Below are 24,674 nucleotides of genomic sequence, written 5' to 3'. Positions count from 1 at the left end.
TTCTACTTTGTCCTATAAATGAAGTACCAAAGACAGTGACAAAGCTTTAACTCATTAAGAACAAACCAAGCCACCATGCTTTGGCTGCATTGTGTGCTCTGTTGAAAATGGATGGCAACTACAGTATTCTTCAATACTCCTTTCCTGACTCGTACCTTCTTAAGAGGCTGGAGTAGTTGCTGTTTAATCACTTTAAAACTAGCAATCTGAATTCTAAGTCCCACATCATTTGTGTTTGGGAATGTATGCTCTTGTTCCTGTGACTGCTGATTCACAATGATGGAACTGTCTTCCATAGTAGCACTACCTAAGATCCTTCACAAATAGTACTGTAATAGTCTAGGGAGATAATTCCTTCACATTTTTGATGGAATTTATATGTGATAAATACCTACCAGTTTTGAGTAATAATAAAACAGAAAAACCCAAATCCTTGAATGACAGTTCCTGTGTTGCCATTCCTGTTAATAACCATCTCATTGTCACACTGCCCTAAACAAAATATGAAATTCATCCAGTGTATCAAAGCAGAGTAAATAAATTCCAAACATTTTGACATAACTTGGTTTAAAAGTTTTGACATCTCCTGATACTAATTGGTCTTTTTGTTTGCCATTTTTGCATTTATGTTAGCTGTCAGAGATCTCCTTGGAAAAGTATCACTTACTGTTTGTCTTGAAGCTGCGAAGCTACTAATGGAACATGACCGGTCAGTGCAATTCACTTGCTGCTACAGCATTTGTAAAAATGATGCAGTAGATTTTTGATTTTGCCTACATTTTGAGAATTGTTTGGGTTGTGTAAAGAATATGTGATATTCATGTTACTGTTTCCTTTCTGCTCTCAACCTTGGTGATAATATTAACACTGAAAAATTGGGGGTGCTATGGAGCCATGAACCAAGATGGCAACTTAACGTGGAGGCTCCGTACAATCTTGCACTAAACAACTTTAAAACCCTAAGTTATACCAACTGAACTTGGGCTATGTCAAAAATGACTACGCTCAAGGGCTGTGATACCTTCACCTGAAAACGTGACTCCAAAAAATTTAAAATCAACACTTCATCAACGAAGCAAGATGAGGAAGTTTCGAGCAGCTTGGCGGAGCTAACGGCGGTGCTAGATGAACTAAAGTTACTTCGCTCTGAATTTGGAGGATTTGAATCCAAACTGGACAGTATAGATGACCTATCTTTCCTTTCGGTTAGTCCTGACGAAGGGTCTTGGCCCGAAACGTTGACAGCGCTTCTCCCTATAGATGCTGCCTGGCCTGCTGTGTTCTACCAGCATTTTGTCTGTGTTGTTTGAATTTCCAGCATCTGCAGATTTCCTCGTGTTTGCAGTATAGATGACCGCCTGGTTAAGATGACCAGCTCTGTCGTTGCCTTGGAAAACAATATGTTGGAGGTGAAGCAAAATGTTGCTTCTAATACCAAGCAGATGGTAGAGGCTGAAAACCAAATAATGGTGGCAGAGGAGCACGTGGAAAAAGAACAAAGCTGAACTAACCAATGCCGTGAAACAAATCGCCTAACAGGAATCCAAGACTGAAGACCTGGAGAATTGGAGTCCAAGGAAAATCTTGCAGTTGTTTGGCCTCCGAGAGGGCGCTGAAGGAAACCAACCACTGCTGGAATTCATACAAAACATGCTACTGTGCTGGCTGGAGCTGGACACTGACAGATCCTTCATCCTAGAAAGAGTTCACCGAATTCTAGCACTGTTGAAACCAAACCAGAACAGAGTGGTTCTCATTCAGTTTCTGAAATTTCAAGATCAAGAGTTTGTTTTCTGCTCCATTAAACAGGGTAATATTACGTATGAGGGAAACAAGCTTTACTTCGCTCAAGACCTCTCAGCTGAGACCATACAACAGTGAAATGAGTTTAACATGGTCAAAAGAGAGTTCATCGAAAAAAGAACTTTCTGCGGATTTCAACATAATCCATGCAAGATGAGCGTCCTCCACAATGGGAAAATACACCTGTTTTCATCACCAAAAGAGGTGGAAGATTTCCATCGAGAACACGCCTGCGGGGTCTGATTAAGGTGGTAGTGAGATTTGTTTACTTCCATACCCATGAGCATCAGGTGATACTGATTGCTTAAGAGGTATAAGCCTACACTGAATCCCAGAAGACATCTTTTTTCTCTTTTTCTTTTACTAGAACAACCACTTTAGCCTATTCTATTCTTGAAAAGATACTGTATTTAAGAGGTTGTTTATACCACCAGAATAGCTTTATTATTTTGCCTATTGTTATTGTTTACCATATTTTTGTTTGTTGAAACCTTAATTCTGTTGAGATGGGACTCCATGGACCTGAATGAACATTTGTAATAGGCAATATTGGCATACAGTTCAGTGGCTGCTTTGATTTTATTTCTATGCTAAATGGGTTGAATATATAATGTTCTAAGATATAATAAGGTGTGTGGTTGATGGACACCACTAGTTGACTATGGAGTTAGGTTTGCAAAGTTTACTGCTCCTCCATAGAATGGATCAGCACAAGCTGTACATTTCTTTGTTTTGAGTAAGGGAGGGGGAATTCAAGAGGTCAAATGTCTATATGTGTAAATGTATATGTGTTTTTTGTTTTTCTATATGTATGTCGTGCACCCAACACAGCAGTATTATTTCTTACTCCTTTTCCTGGTATAACTGACATTATATAACATATAACTTATATATCATATAACTTTATATGGAACAGATGAGCACTCAGAATATCTTTAACATAAAAGTCATGGGCTGGAATGTTAGGGGACTAAAGAAGTTAACCAAACTGAAACAGGTTATGAATAGGATCAAACAGCTTAAGTCCAAAATAATTTTTCTTCAAGAAACCCATCTGACAGTTTCAGATATTAAACTGGTACGGAATAGATGGCCTGGCCAAGTAATATATGCAACAAACAACAACTATGCTAGCGGTGTATTTATTCTTATTCATAGAATGATACCATTTCACATTATGAAGACAATCCAAGACTCAACTGGAAAGTATGTTATTGTGCAAGGTAATATCCTCTCTTTCACATTAAACCTAGTTGGTATATATGGCCCAAATGAGGACAATTCTAAATTTCTTTGAAGATTTCTTCCTTACTTTGTCCTCTTCACACGGCTTTTATATCATTGGAAGAGACTTTAATTGCAATTTAAACCCAGTAATGGATTGCTCTGCAGGCTGTGATACCTATAACGCACAAACTAGAAAATTACTAAAACAATACATTGTGAATATAAATTTGGTTGAAGTATGGAGAGAACAAAATCCTGGCAAAATAGAATACTCTTGCCATTCAAGTATTTGTAAATCTCGTTTTCATATTGATTATTTTCTTGTCTCAAGAGAGCTCTTATCAAAGATTAAAAGTTGCTGGTATGATAGCATAGTAATAAGCCACCATGCTGCTATTTCATTAAGTATTTATATAGAGAAATTTATTCACATGCCCCCTAACTGGTGATTTCAGGTGAGATGGCTACAAAATCCAGACTTTGTTAAATTTGTGGGAACTAAGGTAGTTATTTTGAGTTAAATACAGATCAAACTAGTGCCAGCATGAGATGGGAGGCGTTCAAGGCATATATTAGAGGAGAAAACATCAGTTATACAAGCTCCAAGTCCAAACAACAAAAAATAGAGATGGAAACTTTGGAAAAACAAATTAAATCTTTAGAGATAGAACTAAATGAAAGGGATGATCGAACAAAACAAAGAGATCTGTTACTTTTGAGAACCAAATACAATAAATTATCTGCTGATAAAGCTGCAAAAAGTTTAATGTGGTTGAAACAATCTTACTACAATCAAGGAGAAAAAGCTGGGAAACTTTTGGCATGGAGAATTTAAAAAAATACAGATAGTCTGAAAGAGCAATTAACAGTATAATAACCTCTTCAGGAAGCCTAACAGTAGACCTATTGGAAATTAGTAACAGTTTTGGAGAATTTTATGAACAGTTATATAGATCAGACTGCTCCCAAGCCTCAGAAGAATGGGACATATTTCTTGATCAGTTTCAATTCTAGACACTTGACAGAAGATGCAAAAAAGAAGTTAGATAGAATTTTAACAATTGAAGAGTTATCACAGGCTATCCAAAATATTAACAGTGGTAAAGACCCAGGGCCTGACAGCCTACCAATCGAATTCTAAAAAAACATTTCAAGAAAAATTACCAGGCCCACTCTTAAATATGTATGACAAATCTTATTGGAATGGAACTCTCTTACCCTCTTTAAGACTGGCAATGATAACATTGATCTTGAAGACAGGCAAATCTCCTACAGAATGTTCCTCATTTAGACCGATAAGTCTGATTGGATGGGACACAAAAATACTTTGTAAAGCCTTAGCAAGAAGATTGGATCCTTATATCCCACATTTAGTTCATAATCATCAGAATGGTTTTGTGCAAAAATGCCAAGGACTCCATAATATTAGAAGAGTTCTTAACATAATTCATGAAAAATTTGATGCTAAAGATACAGCAGTATTATCACTGGATGCTTGGCAGGCCTTTGATAGAATAGAATGGCCATATTTATTTAATGTATTGCCTAGATTTGGATTGGAAAGACCTTCCTAAAATAAATCAGATTTTATATACAAACCCAATAGCCTGTGTCTTAGCAAATAGTATAGTGTGGCAGCCCCCACACGCAGGATTCGAACCACCATCGGGAGCCGCGGGCAGACAAAGGCCGGTGTTTGGTCCACGCTGAGACGTTCCAGACTTTCCAGCTTAGAGAAGCCAAGCTACTGACCCTCCACTTGGATTCTGTGACCCTCTCGGGTAACAAATTTGCCAGGGTGTTGGTGGAATTCCCCTAAATAGTCACCCCACAGTTCTCCACAGCCGACCCCAAGCATGGCGTGCAGCACCACATTCCCATGCAAGGACCGCTGCTGCACACCAGAGCTCACAGGCTCCCACCCAACAAGCTCCACCTTGCCATGGAGGAGTTCCGTAACCGACTTGGCACAGTTCCCCTACTGGACAAGGTCCAGGCCATCTGCCAGTTCCCCAAGCCCAGCACGGTCAAGGGCCTGCAGGAGTTTGTAGGGATGGTCAGCTTTTATCATCGGTTTGTGCTGGCGGCAGCATGCCGCACCACGAGACCCTTGTTCAGCCTGATGGCCGGCAAGGCCAAAGAAGTGGCATGGGACGTGGAGTCCATGGACGCGTTCAAGCAGGCCAAGGAGGCACTAGCAAAACCGGTCCTCGTGGTGCACCTGAGAGTTGATGTATCCTTGGCACTCACATCACGACGCTTCCGACTCGGCAGTCAGCGGAGTCCTGGAGCAGCTCGTCGAGGACCAGTGGTGACCACTCACTTTCTTCAGCTGGCACCTACGGCCACTGGGGGTGAAGTACAGCACTTTAGACAGAGAGCTGCTAGCGCTCTACCAGGCTGTCCGGCACTTCCAGTACTTCCTCGAGGGAAGGGAGTTCACTGTGTTTCTGGACCACAAACCCCACACCTTCACACTGGCCAAGGTATTGGACCCATGGTTGGCTCAGCAGCAGAGGCACCTGTCCTTTATTTCAGAATTCACCATGGACGTCCGCCACATCGCAGGGAAGAACAACGTAGTCACTGACACTCTGTTTCGCCCCTGCCTCCACTCAGTAGGCATATTGTCCTCAGGAATAGACTACACAGCACAGCGATCGGACACCGAGATCCCGGCTTACCGCACCGCCGTTTTGGAACTCCAGTTGGAGGACCCCTCCATCGGCCCGGCAGCAGATCGACTCCTGTGCGACGTGTCTACCGGCAAACCCCAACCTGTGGTACTAGCAGCTTGGAGGTGCCGGGTGTTCGACATGCTGCACGACCTGGCCCACCCATCCATCCGGGCGTCCATCAAGCTGGTAGTGGACAGATTCATCTGGCACGGTTTGCGCAAACAGGTCAGACACTGGGCCAGGACCTGTGTACACTGCCAGACCGCCAAAGTCCAGCGACACGTGAAGGCTCCCCTCCAGTAGTTCCAGCCGACGCACAGGAGGTTCCAACACATCCACGTGGACTTCGTTGGCCCCCTGCCAGTTTCCCAGGCTGCCAGGTATATCCTTACCATGGTAGACATGTTCACCAGATGGCTGAAAGCCATACTGCTCACAGACACATCCACTGAGTCCTGCACCAGGATGCTCATTGCAAGCTGGATTGCCAGTGTAACACTTAACCAACAGGCTGGTATATGTCTAGGGGAAAAGGAGATCCAGCCACACACCAATCCCACCTCCCGTACACGCAGGTGCTGTGAGAACCAAGTTTATGCCTCGCGCCCGCACACAGTATCAATTTCACACCAGATACCGTTATGAAATACACTTTAAAGAGTTTACTAAAACTGAAAGAGTACTAGGCAATACAATATAAATGAAAGAAAAGAAAAAGCAAAAGGCGCCAACTTATCAAAGTTCAGTCAGTTTGGAGCACATCGTTGGAGCTCAACCATCGAACCATTCAACCCCTCATCACTTGCCTCCGACCTTCATGTCTTTGCACCTGGGATCACCCCTGGTGGTCAACCAAGCAGTGCAGCGCACGTCCACCTTCCTCGGTGTCTTCCTCCCGACTCTCTTGAAAACCCGCGACCCCCCCCCCCCCAAGTTCCCAGCCTCACAAGACAAAATAACATTCCCCATTGGTTAACAAATGAATACAATCCCCATATCAGCAAGTCTAAAGCTAAACAACTGCGAGTCGAGAGAAACACTTATCAGACAAAGAAGCATTCCTACTCTTGACAAACCAAAGAAGCCATTTTGAGTCACATACACAAGACATTGTACACCAGGTTCGGCCTCCCAACGGACATCACCTCCGACAGAGGGGCGCAGTTCATGTCTGGTTTGTGGACAGCACTGGCGCAGCTCCTGGGAACCCAGCTGCATCACACCACAGCGTATCATTCCCAGTCCAACGGTTTGGTAGAGCGATTTCACCGGCATCTCAAGTCGGCCCTGATGGCGCACCTCAGGGGCCCCAACTGGACAGATGAGCTTCCCTGGGTCCTACTGGGCATCCGCACAGCCCCCAAGAAGGACCCGGACACCTCCTTGACGGAATTAGTCTACGGCATCCCCCTGACGGTCCCAGGTGAGTTCGTACCAGAGGCCCGATGTTCGGAAGAAACTCCAGCAGCGGTGCTACTGAGGCTGCGGGACAAGGTAGGGACCCTGGCAATGGTCCTGACCTCCAGGCATGGTCCCAAGTCATCCTTCACCCCTAAAGATCTCCGAGACTGTGAGTATGTTTTTATTCGCAGGGTTATGCACAGATCACTTCTACAGTGGCCATACGAGGGACCCTTCAAGGTGATCTGGCACAACAGGACCACGTGTGTTGTGGAGGTGGGTGGCCGGGAAGAGACTCTTACAGTGGACCACCTCAAACCAGTGCACTTGGACATTGAGCAACCAGTGAGGGTACCCTCACTGTGCTGGCAAGGCTGGCCACCTAGGCAAGCCACACAGACTGGGGGCTCCACTTCCCTGATGGAAGTTTCTTGTGGGGGGATGGTGTGGCAGCCTGCACATGTGGGACTTGAACTGCCATCGGGAGTTGCGGGCAGACGTGCGGTAGCGCATTTCGAACTACCCACTCGGGGTGGACCTTCTGGGAACAGCCTGACGTCACATCCACCCTGGGGGTCGCAGGGGCCCATGGGAGGGGAGATTTAAGCACGTGATTTTGAATCAGTAAAGGCATTCTGAGTTCAGCTCTCTCTGCCTCTGTGCTTCTTTAGTAGCGCATTGCGTGCAACTACAATAGTTTCTAAACCAGTCATCTCGGAGCGATCTACTCGCCAGGGATGCCCTTTGTCATCGATGTTGTTTATACTGGCCATGGAATCCCTGGCTATGGCAATAAGAACAGAGACAGGCCTGTCGGGCATCCAGCTAGGAGAACAGGAACATAGAATATCCTTATATGCTAATGATGTGATTCTATTTTTAACAAATTTATCCATTAATATTCCAAATTTAATGCAACAGGTTGAATTGTTTGGGCATTTTTCTGGTTATAACATTAACAACTCGAAATCATCGATACTATTTTTGAACAAAGAAGAAAGACTGAAACCAGTCATAAAAACCCCATTTATAAATGCAAAGGAGGGTTTTACCTACCTTGGTGTCAGAATTACCCCTGAAGTTAAAACAATTGTCCCAACAAACTATGACCCACTGGTGGACGAAGTGAAAGAGACATTGGTTGGCCATATAAACATGATCAAAATTAATATATTACCAAAATTTCTATACCTTTTTCAAACACTTCCTCTCCCACTACCAAAATAATTTTTTGATGACCTTAATAATATTCATAGTAAATTCATTTGGAATAATAAAAAATTTAGACTGAAACTTAGGCTGCTATACTTGCCTTATGAAAGGGGAGGGCTGCAGCTCCCCAACCTGAAATGGTATTATTGGTCTGCTCAGTTACATTTTGCAGTGTTTTATTTCTCAATGGATGCCCTTCCAGCCTGGGTGAATACTGAACAGGCATCAATACCAAACCTCCCATTATCTCTACACTGCAGACCCAAGAAATCTGAAAAGACCAACCGAGAACCCTTTCCTCAAAAATACTATTGACATCTGGTATAAAGCACATCAGCATATTAAAGATACTCCTCCCATCGCTCCGTTCTTCCCAATAAGGGGCAATACATACTTCAGGGCAGGAAGAGCAGATGGTGCTTTCAGAATCTGGGCAGACAAAGGTGTGCAGAAAATAGAGGACCTTTATGTGAATGGTAATCTTATTACATTTGATCAATTGTATCAGACATACTATATTCCTAAAAAATACTTTTTAAAATATTTGCAACTGAGACATTTCATATTATCAGAATATAAGCATTTAATATCTGAACCACCACAATCATATTTTGAGAATCTTACACTTCTAAACCAAAAGGGGAGAAGTCAGATTTTTTATTCTATACAGCTTTGATATCATATGATAAGGAGTCCACCATTGACAGGCTGGAGGCATGGAGACTGAATGTTCAAGAGGACATACAAGAAACTGAGTGGGAAATGGCATGCTTAAAAGCCCAAAAACAATCAATCAATACAAGAATGAAACTATTACAATACAAATGATTAATGAGAACTTACATTTCCCTGGTCAAACTGAACCGTTGGGCCCCTGGCATCCTGGACACTTGTGTTAAATGTTTAGAAGAAAAGGGTACTCTGTTTCACTGTGTATGGGACTGTCCTGAATTTAAAAAAAATACTGGAAAATAGTCGTTCAGACAATATCGAGATTGTGGGAGTAAAGGTGCCTCACCATGCAAAAATGTGTGTACCAGGTATATATCCAAAGAACTTTACTGTTAGTCCAAAACAGTCAACTTTAATTGGCTTTGGACTCCTACAGGCCAGGAGGATGATAGCTTTATCTTGGAGATAAATGGATATACCTTCAATAGATGTATGGGTGAAGGAGATGGCATCTTGTATTATATTGAAGAGACTGACTTACATAACCAGGAGAAGGACAGGAGAATTTGAAAATGCGTGGAAACCTTTTTTGGAGTTTCTTGGACATCAAGGTGCATGGTCATTTTGAAATAGCTGTGTGTTGTTCAGTACTTCTACAGTTTTTTTTCTGATGTGTTTTATTTCTTTATTAAATATGTGAAGTATGTGAAATGTGAATTCTCCTTTGATGATTGTGAAAAACAAGGACATATTTCATTATTTAGTTTAATTATTATTTGTATATGTGGTATATTATAAAATTCGATAAAATATTGTTTTAAAAACACTGAAAAATCAACTTAAGATATATATATATATATATATATATATATATATATATTCCTAACTGGAAGACTTATTTATTATTTCCACATTTTCTGGTCAGATTTGTTTGAAATTTTGCTAGTACAAATCATTGGGTTTACCTTTATGTTTTCCTTGTTATACATCTATTTTGCATTTTTTTGATGAACCAGTCTCATTTGTAACTTTTCCTAATGACTTAAATTTGTAATGACCCGGAAAATTTTAAGCAAACTGAAATGAAGTTTCATATGATTATACATTTTCAAAAATTGTTCTAGAAAATTCTAGCAGGAGTAAGCTTGCAAAAGTTAATTCAGCATTGGCCCATTTTAAAAATTCTTGCTGAAATGGGTAAAAGTTATTTAAACAGTCCACCTCTCATTATTAAAGACAATTTTTCTTGATTTATTTTTGGCCAGTTGCAAGCATGCAACTGGTGCTTGTAATTAAAAGATGATTTCATGGTTTAGAGATTTTCTTGGTACTAGGTAGTAATAAATTTACAAAATATTTATTGCTGAATCCACACATAAAGTGTTGACTTAATAACTAATGCATTATATTTCAACAGAGATGTGCTGTCCTTTGAATTTTTGACAATTCTGTCCAAGCAGTTTGAAACCCATCATGACATTGGGGAGATTTTACTGGTGCATTTTATGCAACTTTTGCAGAAAGGCAAAGAGGTCCTTGCCAAGCAAAAAATAGAAGACATTATAGCAGGTATGAGAAAAGTCAATTAGGACTTCTCATTGTAGCAGTATTGGGTAGGATATGTAGGATTCCATCTTCCACTTCCTTCAAACAAAAGGGGTAGCCATGGGCACTTGTATTGGGTCCCAGCTATGCTTGTCTGTTTGTCAGCTACATGGGACAGTCTATGTTCCAAGCCTACACTGATGACCATCCCACACTTTTCTTATGCTACATCGATGACTGCATTGGTGTTCCTTCCTGCACCCATGCTGAACTCGTTGATTTTGTCCACTTTGCCTCCAACTTCCACCCTGCCCTCAAATTCACCTGGTCCATTTCTGACACTTCCCTTCCTCGATCTCACTGTCTGTATCTCTGGAGACAGCTTGTCCACCAATGTCTATTGTAAACCAATGGAGTCTCACAGATATCTGGACTATACCTCATCCCAACCCGCTACTTGTAAAAATACCATCCCCTTCTCTTAATTCTACCTTCTCCATCGCATCTGCCCTCAGGATGAGGCTTTTCATTCTAGATTGAAGGAGATATCCTCCTTTTCCAAAGAGAGGATTTCCCTGCTTCCACGATTAATGTTGCTCTCAACTGCATTTCTTCCATTTCATGCATGTCTGCTCTTACCCCATCCTCCCTCCTCCCTACTAGGGATAGAATTCCTCTTTCCTCACTTACCACCCTATTAAACCCCACATCCAGCACATAATTCTCTGAAACATCTGCCACCTCCAACTGGATCCCACCACTGAACACATCTTTCCATCCCCCACCATTCCTGCTTTCTGCAGGGTTCGCTCCCTTTGCAACTCCCTTGTCCGTTTGTCCTTCCCCACTGATCTCCCTCTTGCACTTATCCTTGCAAGCAGAGCAAATACTACACCTGTCCCTACACCTTCTCCCTTACTACCATTCAGGGCCCCAAACAGTCCTTCCAGGTGAGGTGACACTTCACCTGTGAGTCTGTTGGAGTCTTATATTGTGTCAATGCTCCTGCTGTGGCCTCCGGTATATTGGTGAGAGAGACCCAACATAGATTGGAAGACTGCATTGCCAAGCATCTGTGCTCCATCCACCAGAAGAAAGGGTATCTCCCAGTGGCTTCCCATTTTAATTCCGCTTCCCATTCCCATATGTCCACCCATGGCCTTCTACACTATCATGATAAGGCCACATTTAGGTTGGAGGAGCAACACCTTATATTCTGTTTGGATACCCTCCAACCTGATGGCATGAACATCGATTTTTTTAAAACTTCCAGTAATAATCAAATTATTATTTTGAAATGTTTCATCAAGAAAATTCCACTGAAGTTAGTTTAATTTAGATGCCTCATTATCTTTTAGTAGACTTTATAATTAAATGTATTTCTAATAAAGTGTATGGCATGGACCAGTTGGACTGAAGTACTTGTTTTTGTGTTGCTTGACTCTGTGAATCTGTGTTCCAATAACTAAGTCTTCCTGTTTATTTTCTTGTGGTTAATTCTTTTAATCACAATTTTAGGTCATTACACAGGCAAAAGGCTTTCTTCAGAAATTCTGACTCAGTTTCACATTGTTCTTTGGGAAAGAGCTGCCAAGTATTTTGAGGTGAGACATACTAAAGCTCTCATGAAATCCTACCAAAAGTTATGAGATGCAATTTAGACCTGGGTCCCTGAAGGCCGAATTCAGCTTTTTATTACATTCACATTTAGTGATGTCTAATATTTTTACCATTGAGGTCCTTATAAATTGTCCTCGAGCATTCAATTGATACTTTATTTATCAGTTTCTAGAGTAAAAATTCTGCTTTGTGAACAATTGATAAAATGACAATAATTGCAAATAGGACCCCTTTAAATTTTTTTTCTCTCTCTCTTGACTTCTGACTGTAACTCACTTCTGTGTGAGCAAATACAGAATCTCCCTTTACACCTTAAAAATTGGGTGTTGTCAATCCACCATGTCATAGAAATTTATGGCAGTGAAGATGGCCATGTATTTCCCGTAGGGCAAAGATGGACTTTAGATTAATCCCACCCACAGTTAGCATTGTTTTTGATGACTGAATATCTTTAGAAATGCATAAGCTATTTCTTGTTAGATTGAACACAGTACTCTGTTTCCTAGCAAGTTAGAAATCCAAAAGCCATTAAAATACCCAAGTTAATGCACAGGTGCAGATGAATGAGCTTTTTAAAAAGCTTTGTAAAGGCTCACAGATGTGTACAATTAGCTGTAGCACTGGTAATTCTGTAATTTGGTGACAGTTGCGAGTTTTGCAGAGATTTATGCTTGCTGTGTTACGTGCTTTAAACTTGTGCAAAAGATTGTGAAAAATTTCTTCAACATCACAAGACCACAAGTTCCATCTACTTGATGCAAATGTCCAAGTCCAGAAGTTGTGCTGTTTTTATTTTACCAAATATTATCAGATATGAAGATGATGACCATTATATTGCATGAAAAAGTTTGTCTACAATAGAGCGATGATAATTCACCTCTATTTCTGGGGTGGAGATTACAGTATGGATTATATAAATGCTTCTATTGTACTTGTGGCCCCATGTCAGTTGTATAGTCTAATTCAACAAAATTCTAGAACTAGTATCTTATAAATATGCTGCTTAAAAATACTTCTTGTAGTCCTCCATGATTAGATCTGATCTTACTCCTATAGTTTTAGGACAGATGGACTTTACTGCATATCATGTTTTGAAAGTTTTTACTTTATGACTGCTATAGGAAAAAATGGCCAGTAATGATCAATACCAGTAATGGAGCTTCTGTTTATTATAAATTTCCAGTTATTAAATATTAAAATAATATTTTTGAATATTTGATATACTTTTAGTTGGAGAGGAAAGAGGGGCAGAGGGAGACTGAGGATGGTGAAGCACATGCCAAAGCCTTTATTTGATTGGGCTACCTTGTTCTGCACATTTTTCACATTTTCTGATAATTGTAAATGCAAAAGATGCACTTAATTGACTTAAGCCCATGATTTAGTGTATGAACTAACTCTCTTAGCATGAGGGTCTGAGTGGAATATATAGCTGTAAAACTATAGTATAAACATGTCAAAGTTGGGAGCATAAAACATCTTGCAAATTTCTATGAACATAAAAAAAACTCTTCAACACAAGGAAAAACAGGTGGTTACAACTTGTTAGTGGTTTGTAATTATAGAAAGTGTGGTTCACTCTACTCAATTCATTAAACCTCTGAAGTTGAGTAGCCAGCAGGAGGGTTGAGATAGAGGACTAACTGCCAGCCTTTTTTCTGCTTTAGTGTACCTGGATGGTTCCTTGTTCACGTTATTCCTTGCTTGTATTGCAAAGAGTGTTACCCTGTATCCTAATTGTGACATAAGTACAACTGGAAGTTCTGAAAAATCCAGACATCTTTTAAGTTTTGAAGAGTCAGGAATCATAGTACTTAGCAAGTTTTTGCTCCCAAATTTTTAGGTGCAGAACTATACTGAGGCACTTCAATGGTACAGTTATTCATTAAGTTTTTTCTCTGCTGGGCAAATGGATCTGAATCTAGCTAGACTACAAAGAAACAGGGCATCATGCTATCTGCATCTGAATCAGAAGGAAAAGGTAATTTTATTCTATATTGCTCTTTTCTTATGAGTTGGTGGGAGTGGGTAGGAGAAGCTATAGCAATGTTTGTATGAGCAGTTTTTTGTGGCCCCAGTCATAATATTTTCTCTTGCTATATTGGATAATGATATGAAGATATGCAGATGATGACCATTATATTGCATGAAAAAGAGTTTGTCAACAATAGAGCGATGATAATTCACCTCTATTTCTGGGACGGAGATAATAGAATGGATTAAGTATGATGTGACCATTCAATTTAATATAGAGAGTACTCTTTGCTGCTTGCTAATTATAATGATGACTGAGCAGAAAATAGTGCCATTGATCACAAACATAAGTAGTAGGCTTAATATCATTTCTTGGTAGCTATACTTAAATGTAGACTACGCAGCTTAAATTTCAACAGCTCTTTTAAAAGAGGAATTGATGTTTGCTGGATCTGCTCATATAATTTGAAATTCTTTATGGCAACAATGATTAACGAGGACAGAGTTCTACAAATTCAAGTTTTATGGTGCTACAGAGAAGGTGATACAGAAGTGGAGAGTTATTTTGCCAGCTTATGCCAAACTGGACATCTACAATTCTTCTACAGTCTGCATTCACCCATGCCAAATGTAAGTTCTGCACAGCAATTGGATCTTGGAGCCTAATGAGGAAGCCCCAGCCTCTAATGGTGGTAAACTGGAAGCAGAGCTTTGCCTCCTAAACCTCAAGGAAAACAGTGGGGTCTTGGATCACCAATTTGACCTGATGCAGAATTGGATTGCCAGTGTTTTGGTTTCCCCTGTTCCACCTGCATGATAGACCCTACAGAGGTGATAGAAATGTGATATACAGGTGGAAAGAAGTAACCTTGGACTACCTGGTGAATAACAGCAGTATATTTTCTAGTTGGTTGAAGTTCACTGCAGCTATAGTTTGCTGGTGGTAGTAAGAATAAATGTTCAAATGAATCACTGCTTTGTCCTGCATGGCATTCATTTTCATATGCTGTTGGAGTTACATTAATTATTGCAGTTTGGGAGTTTCAATTAAGCCTTTGAAGATTGTAGAAAAGCTTTGGAGTATTAAAATTTGACTCAGTGACTGAAGCAGAACCAGCCATTGAGCTAATTTGCTCCTATGTTCTATGTCTTACACTTCTGAAGCCATGATGTGTATCTGCCCTGTTCATTTGAGTTTCTTAGTTAATGATGATCCCAGGATGTAACAATGAGGTTTAAGTGGCAAAATGCAATTGAGTGTTAGTGGTAGGTGATTACTTTCATGTTTGATTGTGTTTTGCTGGGTACTTTTGTGGCATCAGTGCAACTGCCAATTCTCTTTCTAGTTCTTGTTTAGCTCTTTCTAGATGCTGATTTGGAATGCTTTGTTTTATAATGAAATGTGAATGGAATGATACATTACTCACTCATCACAGCCTATTGTTGATAGGCCTAGGAACTTTGCATAGTTCTTAATTGTTACTGTATTTCATGTCTTGTGTGGCAGCTGAGTGTAGAGTGCAAATATAAAAATTGTTAACATTCTCCATACAGTGCTGTTTTATTAATGAAAATCACAAAATTGCTGTTACTGAAAATGTGAAACACTCAACAGGTTAAGTGGCAAATGTAGAAGAGGAACAATTAACATTTGTAATCAAAGATCCATTTTTTCCTTTAACCTATCTCATGAAGGGATGATGATGTAAAATGTTAATGATATTTTATGCTCTATACAAAATAAGCTTACTCTCAAGCTCACAGACAGTTGATCAGTCAGTCAGGTACTGGTATGGCAAGATGGGAGAACTACTGTTCACAATTATCTAGGACTCCACTAATTGTAGGGTGGTCAATTGGGAGATTCCCCAAAAAAATTCTCAGTAGCATATAATATTGTTATACAGTAAATGATTTAATTAATCAAATGACTGAATAAACAAAACTCATTTGAAATGGCAAGGTTATGGATTTATTTCCCAGTATTTTGGGTGTTGAATTAGGTTAAATTTTACATTTTTTTATTAAAGCTGAATATTTATTGTATTGTAGCAATGTACTACATACAGAGCTAGAGATGACACACAGTCGGTAAGTCATTTTGAGACTAGTTTTTTCGAACTTCGTGGTGCTGGCATTTAATCCCTAGTGCCTGCCCTCTCTGGGCGGAAATGACGTCAGAGGTGCACTACCAAAGTCCCCACGTGCTGGCTATTTGTGAGCCAGTTCGCCTGTGCAGAAAGTGGGTCGCCACAGTATTACTTTACATTTATTTAGCCATGTGCAATGATCCGGAAGTGATACAAAAGCTTAAGGTTAAGCAACCTATAGGGAACAGTGATCACAATTTGATCAAGTTCACTTTGAAATTTGAGAAGGAGTAACTAAATTGCAGTGTGTGGTATTTCAGTGGAGTGTCGGTATTTCAGTGGAATTAAGGAAATACAAGCGCATGAGAGGGGAGCTGACCAAAGTTGACTGGAAAGGGACACTAGCAGGAAGGTCAGCAGAGCAGCGATGGATGTAGTTTCTGTGAAAAATGAGGGAACGCAAGACATATATTTTCCAAATTAGACAAAATTTTTGAATGGAAGAAGGACACTACCGTGGCTGACAAGTGAAGTCAGAGCCAAAATAAAAGCAAAAGAGAGGGCATACAGGAAAGCCAAAGATAGAGGATTGGGAAGCTTTTAAAAACTTGCAGAAGAAAACTAGGAAGGTCATTAGGAAGGAAAAAATGAATTATGAAGGGAAGCAGGTGACTAATATTAAAGAAGATACTAAAAGCATTAAGTATATAAAGAGACTTGAGGGTAGATATAAGACCAATAGAAAATGATGCTGGAAATATAGTAATGAGAGATGCAGAGATGGTAGAGGAACTGAATGCGTATTTTGCATCAGTCTTCACAGTGGAAGACTTCTGCAGTATACCGGACATTTTAGAGTGTCAGGGAAGTGAAGTATGTGCAGTGAAAATTACGACTGAGCAGGTGCTCAGGAAGCTTAATAGTCTGAGGGTGGATAAATCTCCTGGTCCTGATGGAATGCACCCTTGTTCTGAAGAAAGTAGCTGGAAAGATTGCGGAGGCATTAGCAATGATCTTTCAAGAATCATTAGATTCTGGCATTCTACCGGATGACTGGAAAATTGCAAATGTTACTCAACTATTTAAGTGGGGTTGGAGGCAGCAAAAAGGAAACTATAGACCTGTTAGCCTGACATCAGTGGTGGGGAAGTTGTTGGAATCAACTGTTAGGGATGAGATTATGGAGTACCTGGAGGCACATGACAAGATAGGTCAAAGAAAGCATGGTTTCCTGAAAGGAAAATCCTGCCTGAGAAGCCTACTGAATTTTTTTGAGGAAGTTTCAAGCAGGATAGACAAAGGAGATGCACTGGATGTGGTGTACTTGGATTTTCAGAAGGCCTTTGACAAGGTGCCACACATGAGGGTTGGTGTTGGGACTGCTGCATTTTACGATGTATGTCAGTGATTTGGTCTATGCGATTAATGGATTTGTGGCTAACTTTGCTGATGATACAAAGATAGGTGGAGGAGTGGGTAGTGTTGAGGAAACAGGGAGCCTGCAGAGAGACTTCGATAGTTTAGGGGAATGGGTGAAGAAGTGGCAAATAAAAGACAATGTTGGAAAGTGTATGGTCATGCACTTTGGTGAAGAAATAAATGGGCAGACACTTATTTAGATGGGGAGAGAATTCAAAGTGCCAAGATACAAAGTGACTTGGGAATCATTGTGCAGGATACCCTAAAGGTTAACCTCCAGGTTGAGTCACTGGTGAAGAAGGCAAATGCAATGTTGGTATTAATTTCTAAAGGTGTAGAACATAGGTGTAGAGCAGGGGTGTGATGTTGAGGCTCTGTCAGGCACTCGTGAGAGCACACTTGGAGTAATTTGTACAAATTTGGGCTCCTTATTTTTGAAAGGATATACTGGCATTGGAGAGGGTTCAGAGAAGATTTATGAGAATGATTTCTGGAATGAAAGAGCTACTATATGAGGAATGTCTGGCAGCTCTTGGGTTGTATTCCCTGGAGTTCAGGAGAATGAAGGGGGATCTCAAAAAAACATTCTGAGTGTTAAAATTAAATATGGCAAAGTTATTTCCTGTTATAGATCTAGGACAAGAGGGCACGATTTCAGAATTGAAGAATATCTTTTCTTTTTATTGTTATCCAAAATACAAGAGTACATCAAAGTAAGTAACACTTACAATGTCTGAAAAGAGGAAAAAACAATATTAAGGATTGAAAAATATGGTGACACAAAAAAAAGAAGAAAAGAAAAAAAAATCTACTAAAGCAAGAAAAAAGTGAGAAAAAAAGACCCATCAGGTATTCAAACCCAGAGCCATGCATCATACAAAAAACTTCTAAATATAAACATCAAACCGCCTGCAAAAAAAAACAAAACAAAATTTACAATTGGATTGTGGAGAAAATCTCTCAATTAACTCAATTGGTGATAACGAGCAAATGAACCCCATCTTTTCTCAAAATTAAACATAGGTTCGAAGGTTTGACTTCTAATTTTCCCCAAACTAAGACATAACATCACTTGAGAGAACCATTGTGTCAGAGTGGGAGCCAACGTATCCTTCCACTTCAACAAAAAGGCCCTCCTAGCTATAAATGTAACAACTGCAATAACATGTTAGTCAGACAAAGAAATACCATGAATATTTTGAGGTATTATTTCCAAAGAGCACAGTTAATTTATTAAGTTGTAAATTAATTTTAAATGCTTTAGAAATTGTAGAAAAAACGGACTTCCAGAACTGTTCCAATACAGAACAAGACCAAAACGTGTGTCAGTGTAGCTGTCTCAGTTTTACATTGATCTCAATAGCTATCAACATTAGGAAAGATTTTAGACAATCTCTCCTTTGTCAAATAATAACAATGTACAATATTAAATTGAATCAATGAATGGCTAGCACAAATCGAGGAAGAGTTAACTAACTTCAAGATCCTCATCCAGTCCTCTGTTATAAAAGTCAAATTAAGTTCCTTTTCCCAATCTTGTTTAATCTTAAAGAAAGGGCACTTATCCCATTGTAATAATAAATTATAGATTCTTCCAATGGAACCCTTCATCAAAGGGTTCATACTCATAATAGTATCTAACAGGTCGGTCTCTAATATGCAAGGAAAATTACTTAAATATTTTTGTAAGAAATGTCTAACTTGAAGGTATTGTAAGAAGTGTGAATATGAAAGAGAGGATTTATCAACTAATTGTTCAAAAGACATCAGTCTATCTTCTTTAAATAGATCCAAAAAAGAACTAATAGTTTTATTTTTCCAAAATAAAAAAATTGGATCACTCAAAGACTATTAAAACAATATTAAACAATTAAAAACATTAAAAACAATATTAAACTATTAAAAATAGTTTTGATAAATTAAACTACAAAGTTTAAATTTTTTAAGATTTAAAAAAATTATGGAACTGGAGCCAAATTTGTAAAGAATACTTAATCACAGGGTATAAATTTAAATTAGCAACTTTAGCTAATTATATAGGTAGAGCAGCTCCCAATAACGAAGTTAAATAAAACTTACACAGCTTTCAATTCCAAATTTACCCAAATTGTCTGCTCATACTTATCAACCTAGTATAACCAAAAGGACATATATTGCACATTAACAGCCCAGTAATACATTCTTAAATTAGCCAAAGCAAGACCTCTGTCCTTTTTCAATTTTTAAGTGAAATATTTCCATTCGACTCGATCAAATGCTTTTTCAGCATCCAAAGAGACGACGCATTGTGGAGTTTAAAAAGAGGATGAATATATAATATTAAATAACCTCTGAACATTTGAAAAGGAACAACGACCCTTTATAAATCCGGTTTGATCTTTAAAAATAATTTTACCCAAAATATTTTCTAACCGATTGGCCATTATCTTTGACAGGATCTTAGCATCAACATTCAATAATGAAATAGGTCTATATGAAGCACAATCAGTAGGATCTTTACTCCTTTTAAGAATTAAAGAAATAGAAGCCTCATTAAAAAGTAGAGGGTAAATCACCTTTCACAAAAGAGTCCTTAAGCATTTCCAACATATACAGAGAAAGCAATTTTCCAGATTTTTTTTATAGAATTCTACAGATAGCCATCAAGTCCAGGGGCCTTACCAGATTGCATTGGAAAAAATAGCTTTATAAATTTCGGCTTCAGTAATTTGAGCATCAAGAGTTTTTTGATCCTCAACAGAAATTTGAGGAAAAGCAATTTTTTGTAAAAAAGCATTCATTTTAGAAGAATCCACTGGAAATTGAGATTTATAAAGTTTAGTATAAAAATCTTGAAAAATCTTATTAATTTCTTCATATTGCCAAGCCAGAGTGCCATCTTTCCTATGGATTTTCAAAATTTGCCTTTTGGCTCTGTCCGTTTTTACTTGAGATGCAAGCAGTTTGTATATTTTTATTTACAAACATATAAAATTGACTTTTTAGCTTAAGCAAGTTGCCTTCAATAGGATGAGTTAATAATAAATTATATTGTGACTTAAGTTCCACCCTTTGTTTAACTAAGTCAATATTAGGGGAAATTGCATAAATATTATCTAAATCTTTAATTTGTTTTGAAATCTTATCTAATTCTACTTTAGTCAGTTTTTTAAGCTTAGCTGAATAAGAAATAATCTGACCACGTAAAAATGCTTTAAATGTATCCCATATAATTAATTTAGACATACCCCCTTTATCATTAAAAAGAAAACATTCTGGATTTCAATAAAACTAACAAAGTCAGAATTTTGCAGTAATGTTTGGGATAGGCACCAAGGTGGGCGGGCAAGGATGACATCACCGAATTCAAAAGACAGTCTCAAAGGCGCATGATCAGATGTAGCAATAGCGTCATATTCACAATTCTTAATGCTAGGCAAGAGGTGAGGGTCGACTATAATATAATCAATCCTCGAATATTTTCTATAAATATGTAAGAAAAAAGAATATTCTCTGTCATCAGGGTGTAAATATAACCATAGTTCAATCAATCCAAAATCGGTCAAAAAGGAATTAGTAAGTGATACAGAGCAATTTGGAAGTGGCTGATTGGTTGAGCTCTTGTCAATCAAGGGATTTAAATCCCTTAAAGTTAAAATCCCCGCCCATTATCAACATATATTCATTTAAATCAGGCAATAGAGCAAATACATTTTTAAAAATCGAGGATCATCTAAGTTAGGACCATAAAAATTGACCAAAACAACTTTTCTATTACAAATGACTCCTTTAACAATTAAAAATCTACCATTAAAATCTGACTTAATATCTTCTTGAAGGAACAAAATATTGGATTTAATAAAAATAGACATCCCTTTAGTTTTACTTTGAGAGGTAGAGTGAAATTGCAAACCATTCCATGATCCAAAAAATCTGTTTTTGATCTCCTGCTCTGATATGTGTCTCTTGGGCAAAAATCAGGCTGGATTTGATTAATGATTTTAAAAGTCTTTCTTCATCTGACAGGATGATTCCAACCATGTACATTCCAACCTATTACATTTATCCGTTTAAATACCATGCTATAATTTTATTCTACTTTACACATGCGCAGAGCACATACCAATACGGGATGATCAAAAATGGTGGCGATGAAGAATATAACCACATAATCCGGAACCACTCAGTGGGAAAAACCCCCTAACTCTAACCCCACCCCTCCCCCCACAGCTCAGAAAAAAGCAAGCACCTTATGATAGAAAACAAAGCCTAGACTGCTCTGTCTGTCAAAATTTTAAAAGGTTCTCTGCCCTGCCCCTGGTTTAAAAAAAAGATGAAATCCACTGATCTTGTAAGAGAAACGAGAAAGTCTCAACAGAGAAAAGTGTTTACATTACAGCATCTACTAACTATCCCATGTTTACAGTTAATCTTTTTTAAACAAGAGAAAACCAAAAAAATTATTATCTCTTAAAAAGAAAAACCAGCGCCATCTTAAATTTAACATTAGATCCCCTACAAAAGCTTCAGTTATAAGACGTTATAATATTCTGTTACGTAAAAAAACATACTAATATCTTTTTAAAAAATTAAAAAGATAAACAGTTAAGACCTAAAATAAATTACCTAGAGAAACCAAGCATAGTATTTAATAACAAATCAACACAAATTTAAAAAAAGCTTAAAAAAAGTAAGAAGAAACGTTAATAGCATATTTAACCCAACTAAATTTTCAAAACTACCAACTAATAATATTATATGAATAATTGAAGCCTTCACTAAGTATATATAACAAAGAAAGTAACCCCATTAGTAGGAAAAACTACCAGTTAGTTAATTAAGAAAGAAACAAAAAAAACATTAAATCAGATATTAGATTAAAGGAGTAAGTCCTCTTATCTTCTATTTCTCAGTCGAATGTCCAAATAACCATTTAAACAGTCATACTTGAACCATGATTTTTCTTTCCAAAACAAACTGATGATATATAATGAACAAGTTCCCTGATGTTCATAAATCAGCCTTCATAAATCTTCTTTTGGAAATGTTCATGCAGATAACCAAACAACCTTCCAGACAGTTCAATCGGCAGTTACAGCAGGTATAGTTTGAACAAACGTCAGTGGCACTTTGTTATCAAAAAAAACATACGAGGAGGAGAATTAGGAGGAAAAACTTTCTTTCTTGTTGGGTGACGCAAGGAAGGAAACAATTTCTTTTCATATGCCTGTTTCATTACCAGAGCAAATTTTGATCTTTGCTCCATTACCTCTTTCGGATAATCTTCATAGAAACGGAGCTCAGATTACTCAAATCTGAAAACTCTGCTTTCTTGCCTGTCGCATTATTTGATCCTTAATCTTAAACTGATGAAAACAGACCAAAATAGAGTGTTGTTTATCTTGTTGTCTCGAAGTAAGCAATCTATGTACTCTTTATAGTAGGCAGCTGCGATTGTATAGTAAGAAATAAGGTCAAAAAAACCTACCAAAGTAAACAGTTAAGTTTCCATTTTCAATTCCTTCCTGCAGCCCAACAATTCGTATATTCCTTAGGTGAGACCTAGCTTCTAGGTCTATAATCTTATTTCGATATTTTTCCAAACAAGTTGTAGTTTCAAGCACTTTTTGCTTAGTTTCCTTCAATTCCTCTTCACGTGTAATAACTTGAGTTTCCAGATCTTTAAGTTTTCCTAGAAATGACATCATTTCATTACTGTTCTTTTCCAGTTGGTCTTTAATTGAATTCAGTATTTGAACCATATCTTCGGCCCACAATGGCATTTCATCAGATCTTTCCTTTTGCATCTTTCCTTCTCCGTTGCCTTTATCACTAGGTTCAGACAAGTTCTTCCCACTCCTCAAAGACATACTGTTCCCCTTCAAGAATCAGCAACTAAAAATCTTAAATCTGAAGTTTAAACTAGAGGGGAAGGGAAGAAAGCTAGGAGCAGCACAGAAACTGCTGTTACTCCATTCACAGACAGGTGCAGTCTCCTAAGGATATCCATTTAGAACAGAGATGTGGAGAAATTACTTTTAGTCTGAGGGTGGTAGGTCTGTGGAATTTGTCGCCATGAGTGACTGTAGTGGCCATGTCATTGGGTGTATTTAAAGCAGAGATAGATAGGTTCTTGATTACCCAGACAATCAAAGGGTATGGGGAGAAGGCGGGGGAGTGGGAATGACTGAAAGAATTGGATCAGCCCATGATTGAATGACTGAGCAGACTCGATGGGCCAAATGGCCACCTTATGCTCCTATATTTTATGGTCTTATTTACTTTTTTCTCTGAAGCTTAAATTCATTATTCTAAATTATTTTGTTCATTAACTCTGTCCTCATTGACAAATGCTAGTAAATTTGAAGAATTGATGGTAAGTGATTAGATATATAGAGTTTTTTAATTTGTTCAACTTATCTTTCTTAAATATTGGAGTGAAAATAGCAATTTTTCAATTTAATAGAAGAGTTCTTGAATTGAATGAGGTTTAGTAGATCATTACAAAATGCCTTATTTTCTCAGCCAAATATTTTAACAGTCTGGCATGAGAACCATCCGATCCTGGTGATTTGTTGATAATATAGTTGTTCCATGCAAATCACATTAATTGAATGTAATTACAGGCAATTCTAAAAGGTATCCGGACAGGTACAAAGTTAAGAGAGCATTGCAGGGATATCAACCACGCAGAGACAGATGAGCCTAGCTGAGATGGCATGGACAAGTTAAGCCAAAGGCCCTTTCTGTTTATGATTCCTGTGTACATATTTCTATCCTTTACAGGGTTCCCAATGTACGATGTAGTATAAAATTTGTTCTTGTGGAATTACTGTTTTTAAAAAAAAGTAACAAAAAACTTTTTTTCAACTCTCATTTCTTGATGTTTGAGCAGATACAGCTTCATGTTACAAAAATTATGATATAGTTTTCTAGGAACAAATCACATTCTCCATAAAGCAGGAGTTGGCTGTAGTTCTTTGTATAGATATGCTTCTGATTTTTTTTTGTTACACTCTTTATTCAGTCAGTGTTAAAACAGTACCTTTCATGA

The 24,674-nt window shown here is 38.3% G+C and overlaps 1 protein-coding gene across 1 annotated transcript in view; it reads left to right on the top strand.

The window, feature by feature from the left end:
* Positions 1-24,674, top strand: part of tex11 (testis expressed 11) — a 143,500-nt gene that overhangs the window by 55,435 nt on the left and 63,391 nt on the right. The window contains exons 11-14 of the mRNA XM_059976395.1: positions 634-709; positions 10,411-10,562; positions 12,057-12,142; positions 14,002-14,139. Of these exons, the coding sequence (XP_059832378.1) occupies positions 634-709; positions 10,411-10,562; positions 12,057-12,142; positions 14,002-14,139 (452 nt within the window). The remainder of the gene's footprint in view (positions 1-633; positions 710-10,410; positions 10,563-12,056; positions 12,143-14,001; positions 14,140-24,674) is intronic.

The sequence above is a fragment of the Hypanus sabinus genome, chromosome 8, assembly GCF_030144855.1.
Source record: "Hypanus sabinus isolate sHypSab1 chromosome 8, sHypSab1.hap1, whole genome shotgun sequence".
Classification (NCBI taxonomy): Eukaryota; Metazoa; Chordata; class Chondrichthyes; order Myliobatiformes; family Dasyatidae; genus Hypanus; species Hypanus sabinus.
Note: the sequence above shows the minus strand (reverse complement) of the source record. Positions and strands in the feature narration are given on the sequence as shown.